The 6,788-nt window shown below is 47.7% G+C and overlaps 1 protein-coding gene across 1 annotated transcript; it reads left to right on the top strand.

Moving 5' to 3' along the window:
* The first annotated feature begins 1,688 nt into the window (after positions 1-1,688).
* LOC142570763 (uncharacterized) lies at positions 1,689-2,982 on the top strand. Its single transcript, XM_075679101.1, has 4 exons — positions 1,689-1,871; positions 1,992-2,155; positions 2,690-2,762; positions 2,972-2,982. Exons 1-4 carry the CDS (start codon positions 1,793-1,795, stop codon positions 2,980-2,982), a joined length of 327 nt encoding a protein of 108 aa, XP_075535216.1. The 5' UTR covers positions 1,689-1,792.
* The last annotated feature ends 3,806 nt before the right edge of the window (positions 2,983-6,788 follow it).

Genomic DNA, 6,788 nt, shown 5'->3' with positions numbered 1-6,788 from the left:
TTTTATTCTTTCCCACTAAAAGTGAATAAGCTTTGCGTGTAAATGAACTTATACTTTGCAACTTATCTTTGTTGCGTTGCCTAGCAACAAGCTAGCGGCACGCCAGACGCGCGTGCATACGTCATGCGCCAGACAAGCAGCAGGAGTGAGCGAGGCTGGCTGTGCATCTACAGTTCGCGTGATCGGCGACACGTCTCTTTTGGAGGTGGCCAGTTTTTTGGGCTCCCGGCGTTCTTTTGTGTTCCGTCTGCATTTCGACACGGCACAGCTGCACTAGTGGTCTACAGAAAGGTGAGAAATTTTGTTTGGCAGTCTGTGACGCACTTCAAGCACATTTAGGCTTGCTGCACAAAACTGAACCTATATAGTGACGCAGTTATCGAAAGACAGCTCCGCCGTCTAAGCCTAGCTAATTTGAGTTAATTTGAGCTAATTATTTGTACGGGGAGATGTTTGCTACGTTTTGTATGAGCCCAAGCATAATTAAAACTTATTTCGGTAGTTTTTGGGCACGCTCGCCGCACCTGGCTTTGTGACGAAAAGCATCTTGGCCGTGTGACGCAGTTTCCCGTGTACTGAATCTTACCGGCAGAAGTTCTGGCGCTTCCTCTGACCCCAGACATTATTGTAACTAATTTCGCTACTTTTTGGGGCACTTTTCAAGCACACTGGCCGCGCTCGGTGTAGAGGCGCAGTTAGCGAAAAGCAGCTCGGCCGTGTGCCGCAGTTAGTTTCGCGTGTACTGAACCTTAGTGGTAGAAGTTCGTGACGCATTCTCTGACTCGAAAAAGTATTGTAATTCATTTGGTAAATTTTTGGGATATTTTGAGGCATGCTCGCCGCGCCTGGGGTTGTGAAGCTGTTAGCAAAGAAGCAAGCCAGCCATATTGAGTTAGTTTTGCGTGTACTGAATTTTGGTAGGACACGGTTGTGACATATATTATAGCCCTGTAACAACATACACCTTATTTTAGTACTCACGCTTGTCAAAAACGCGACGAGCGATTGCCAAAAGGGATAACACGGGAGTGTTGTTTGCGCTGCCAAGACGCGTAAAAGATAACACGGAGGAGCTCAAGAACTTGATATTTATCTATTCTGAGCGACTGAAAACAGGCTTTGCGCCCACGAATGTGACTTGAGTGCGATTAGAAATCATTTTGCGAGCGTGTAACATGGGGCGCGATAACGTAACTCTATTCCAAACAAAAAGTGTTCAAAACTCCGGACGTCAAAATGACGCGACAGTTTCTGCGTATGGGGGCGGGAACCAGCGACGTTTTTCAATCTGCCCAATCAGCAGCCTCCATCGTTGCCGGAAGCATGTTTTGCTTGTTTTTTATTTGCAAAGGGACCGTATAGCAAGTGACATTTAGATATGAACGTCTGATAAAAGAACAATTGTGTGTCACTGAGAGTAAATGTGTTTTGTAATCTTTTAACGCAAGAGAAGTTGAAGCGCGCTTGAAAGTAAACACAAATATTTTAATTTTTCGAGTCATAGCCACACATGTGGCAATTCCGCATCCAATCCTTTTTGCTACGCACACTTAAGATGGCGGCTACGTGAAAACAGCTGATCGGTTCTGTGGGCCGCTGTTGGCGTATTTTTGTCCGTAACGCTGCCTGATTAGATGAAATCTCGGCGTACGAGGTACTTTCGCCCGAGAAGAATTCTCGAAGCTGTGAACATCATGAAGACTGTGAAAGCGTAGTGCTCGGTGAGTAAACACATCATTCTTTCTTGTGCTTAGTGACTGAGCAGTAGCATCTGAACATCTGCGGTGATCGCATGGTGTTCACTTTTGCTTTTATTCGCATAGGATACGGAAGAATCGATGAAGGTTGGAAGGCATCTCAACAGATAGCTGGTAAGTAAACATTTTCTATAAACGATCGCAACTATCTCCGAATGTAGGTCATGTTTTAAATCGAAGGTGGTCTGTAACAGAGGCTCATTTTTTTTTTCTCTGCGACACACTGCTGCGCAGTGGTACATTCCCCCGTGCGGGCGGTACAGATACTCCGCCAACAGCCGCTGGAGGATGCGGCCTGCAGGGCAGCCGCCGAGTATGCGTGGCAGGGGCAGCTGGCTGAGGCAGCGAACGCGGAGGCCGCCAGTTTCCACCAGCTGCTGCTGCAGCAAAATAGGCAGGTACGTACAACTTGGCCAGGTCATTCTTTAAAGAGGTGATTAGTGCGCATGGTAATGTACATTGCAACCATATTACACATCAGAGGCATCTGTAGTCATTTGGCTCATTGGTTCATGCACTTTAATGTACATTACAACCATCATATTACACATCAGAGGCATCTGTAGTCATTTGGCTCATTGGTTCATGCACGTTTATACATCTCCTTTGAGGTGTTCTTTAACACATAGCAACTTACAAAACATTTCCATGGTTGCATTATCACCACAGCATGATCATCATTCGTTTAACAATTTAACTAGTCACGAATACTGTCTTCTGACAGGCAGAGGCAGCTTGGTAGGATTCGCTACGTTTCACATGTTTTAAACATAACAGACCATATACGTTTGCAAGGCCATTTCTCATGTCATATGTAAATGATCTCGCTGCCCTCAAGAGTAACCTTGCTGAACCTGTAGCACTTACAAACAGTGCAAATAAACGTTTACATTGCATAACCTGCAGCTTAAGTGAGTGAATTTGTTTCGCAGCATCATCAGCAGCTGGTGGAGGAGCTGAGGGCGACCCGGGTGGTGCAGCAGCAGCTGGCAGCAGAGATACGTGGTTTGAGAGACGCCACCGGCCTCATCGCGACAACACTTCGCCAGCCAGGAGCCCCCCCCCCCCCCCCCATGTCATCGTTTAGTACTAATAGGTACAAGTGTTGCCCATCTTTCCGTTCAAATCACCGCTGCAGCATTTGGTGGTGGTGCCCATACGTCCTCGAAAGCTGTTGTGCCGAGTTGTAGCCAGTCTTGTGAAATTATGTGCAGGTCATGTGTGACCATGGCAACGAAAGCTGATAGTGCTGTGATGTCACTTGAAACACAAATGCGTGTTTTTTTTGTATGTAGCACTAAAGGATGATATGACTGTTTTCCCTACATTTCTGTACCTAATCATTTTTTTTCAAGGTAATTTCTTTTCATGTGTATTTTCACTTGCAGTGCAAGTTTGCCCAAGTGAGACGTTATAAATTATATGTAGAATTTTTGCCATATTTCCGTTAGGTGTTGTTCACTTGTGTTTTGCTGTTACTGATATGTTTCAATGCGCACCGTTTTTCCAAGGAAGATATACACTATGCAATCACTTTTACAGCAACTTCGAGATTGTCTCGCACCCATACAGGTGCACTTAACTACAATGCTGTGATAACTGGAAATGAATTTTCATGCCATATGTATGTCATGTTTACAATGTCAAACATTTCGTGCCTACGCAATGCAAAGTAGCCGAATTGGAATTTTTTTTAACACCAAGCGCCTCTTACTTGTGATAGTTATTGTGATATTTCAGGTGTCCTTACCTATGATAGCAGTACAATCTAGTCCCCATTGTAGTTGAGCACAGTTTTTTACATACATAATGGAGCCATCGATGTGGCCACTATTTTGACATTCGCTGCCAGACTGCTCTTGCAGCCGTTATATGAAATACCGTTGAAGTGATAAACGTTTTCTCACTTGTCCTTCCTTAAAAGCATGTGACGGCACTAGTCATTGAACTATTTCGTGCTACAAACACGCTGACTACATAATAGACATCTTTCTTGCTGTTAAGTTGCTGAATGAAGATAAATGGTTGTGTGCGAGTTCAAAAAAACATCATTATGCTCGTGTCATATTTATGCAGTTTAACACCTGCCAACGGCCCATTGGTAGTGTACTGGGTCCCATGTAGTGAACATCACACGGCTATTTTGGCGCCATGAAGTCATGCTCTGTGTGCTTGTCTGTCATTTGCTTTGATGAAAGATGACATTGAAGATGGGTCACATGGTTTTATTTACAATGCAGATATAAATAAACAATTTTAAACAATGCAAGTGGCACTTGAAATGAATATTTACAATGTGTGTTCCTTCAATTTCAGAACTATTTACATATGTACACTCTCCCAAGGGAGAATAACGCGCTTGACATGCCAGGCGATTGTTTTCGGCATAACTTGGCCTTCTGTCAAGGAACTGTGCGGTGGCTGTGTGGCAAAATAGCGCAGGACCTACAAGGTGCGTGAGAACAGTACACATGGTGGAGCGAGAAGTGTTGTGCTTAGCAGCAGCCCAAATAGGAAGCGAGGAGACGAAGACCAGCCTCCCATGCACAGTGCAGATGGCGGTGACAGTGTCGGTGATGACAGAAGCAACAGCAACAGCAGCAAATCATTTGGCAAACCCCAGCTGCCCAGAGAAGTGGCTACAACTTTCTGCTGATGAACACAAAGTGTTCTATCCACAGGTACTAAATGAAAGGCTCTCATGTAGTGTCACAGTGGAATGATGCAATCATCTCCGGTAGTAACAGCTCACTGGCAGAGGACACGTCAAAACGCTGGTTATGATTGAGCAGATTTGTTAAAAAAACAGCACGCTATCCACTAATTGCACACATTTCTTCACATTGGTTCCTGCTCTCTATTAGTAATATGCAGGCAGTAAAAAACACCTGCCTGCAGTGTCAGGCACGTGTTTATTGCTGCTGTCGGCGCTGCTGTCGACGCAGCCGCCTTCGCACCCTTTTCAGGTAGTGCTGGTGCTGCTGCCGTGTCGTGCCAAATGAGCTAATAACCCTATCCCGGGCAGCACAGCCTCTCAGGTACATCATGCGTGATGCCCTCACTCGGGGAACTCTCTGTGGGGAGGGGTTGCCACTTTCATCATCACTGCTGCTGTTGCTGCTGTCATCACTAACATCATCCAACAACACGTCACCATCAAGACACAAGTTGTGCAACACTGCACATGCTGCAACGATGTTGGCAGCGCGTTCTGGCTCGTAGTGGAGGGCGCGGTACCGCTGAAGGCAGCGAAAGCGGCTCTTCAGAAGCCCAATGCACCGCTCTACTACGGACCGCATGGCAGAATGTGCAGTGTTGTACCTGCCTTCTGCAGTGTGTATGGGAGGGTGGCCTGTGACTGGGGTCAGGAGCCATGGTTCCAGGGGGTAGCCGCTGTCACCTGCAGGATCATAAAACATGGTATGAACTCTGCACAAAGTTTAGTAGGCGAAGCATGGGTCATGTAAAACGCACCTACTACAGAAAGGCTGCAATAAAGAAATATACAGGCTGAGCACCTGACGCAGCTGTGATCACAGATAACAATAGCTGGGACATAGCATCCCTATTTGCAGCAAGGCAGCTCTTTGTGTAGTCTCCATTCACAAATGACGGTCAGTGTAAAAAAGAATGTGACAACGCGTGCACTGTACACTCACATTAAAAATTAGTTTAAAGTACAACGCAGGTGTGTTGTCACTTTGTTTCGTGCAGATATCATTGGAAAATTTCTACATCTCGCCTATACTTAATAACCCGACTATGACATAAGGGGTTCGGGCTTCAATATTCTCCTACGGCGCGAGCACGCTTTGCTGCATGCTGCCAGAATTGCAACTGTACAAAATTTTCCCGCTGCTCATCGAGGAGGTGTTCGCCGGCCTTGGCAATATGCCCCTCCAGGAACCGACGACGCAACCACGTAGTTCTCCAGACGTGGGCGTCGTGGTCTGACCCCGGTCGCAGAGGGTCGACGGCGAGGATCCGCATGCCTGCGTCGCAGATCTGACGAGAGCGCGCACAGCAGCAGCATAAGCCACGCGTTGCTATGACGGGCAAATTAGACAAAAATTAAGACACTTACGAACATTGTGTTGAGGGCGTAATAGCCTTTGCGGCACATGAATGCCGCCTTCTGCTCGCCCTTCGGTGCGATGATGGCTATCAGGCTGCCGTCCACGCATCCGATGACGCCGGGAATGGAGCCGCGTCGAAGGAACCCTTCCTTCACGGCCGCCTTCTCCACCGACGTCCTCGGGAAATGGACCCACTTGTTGCGGGCCCCGGCATGGACGATTGCCTCCGCCACGCGTCGCACACACTTGCTGACCGCAGGCTGGGTCACGCCGATCGTCTCTTCGCTCCCTACCGAGGCTTGAAAGCTGCCCGTTGCGAAGAATCGCAACGCGCACAACACTTGCCGCTCCACCGACAGCGCTGAAGTTCTCACGCCTCCGAGTTCCTCCGCCACTTCGTCGCACAGCCACCGCACAGTTTCTTTCTTCAGGCGAAAGTGCCGCCGAAACTGATCGTCTGGCATGTCAAACGCATCCTCGGGCTCCCTCCTCCCGCGCCCGGACAGACGAGCCGCCGCCGCCGCCGCCAACGCAATCACGAAGGCCGCCATTTTTTTCTATTCCAAACAGAACGGGGCACTCACCGGTTATTCCACGAATTTGCCGGGTTTGTTCGGCATAATTTAGCATAATGAGTGCGTAAACGTCACTTTGACGTGGCAGTTTTTGTGCATTCCTGACGTCGCTTGACAGGCAGGAAAAATGGGCGCGGCCTCAAAAAATTCGAATAATGAGCGAGCGGTGTCGGCCATGTTGGAATAGAAACAGAACGGAATAGTTTTACGTTATACCGACCATGGTCTGGCTGAGCCTGTGTTGTAGCCACCTCTGTGTACTTGGCGTACCATCGCGTCGACTGAGGCCAAGTTCTTTTGGAAACGCGCATCACCCGTGTATTTATGCTCTTAAAGTCCAGGAAATGATGCCCGGGAAGGGAGGGATGCTTGAAAATCGG

Source organism: Dermacentor variabilis, chromosome 2 (genome assembly GCF_050947875.1).
Source record: "Dermacentor variabilis isolate Ectoservices chromosome 2, ASM5094787v1, whole genome shotgun sequence".
NCBI lineage: Eukaryota > Metazoa > Arthropoda > Arachnida > Ixodida > Ixodidae > Dermacentor > Dermacentor variabilis.
The sequence above is the reverse complement of the archived record's forward strand: the minus strand, read 5'-3'. Positions and strand labels throughout refer to the sequence as shown.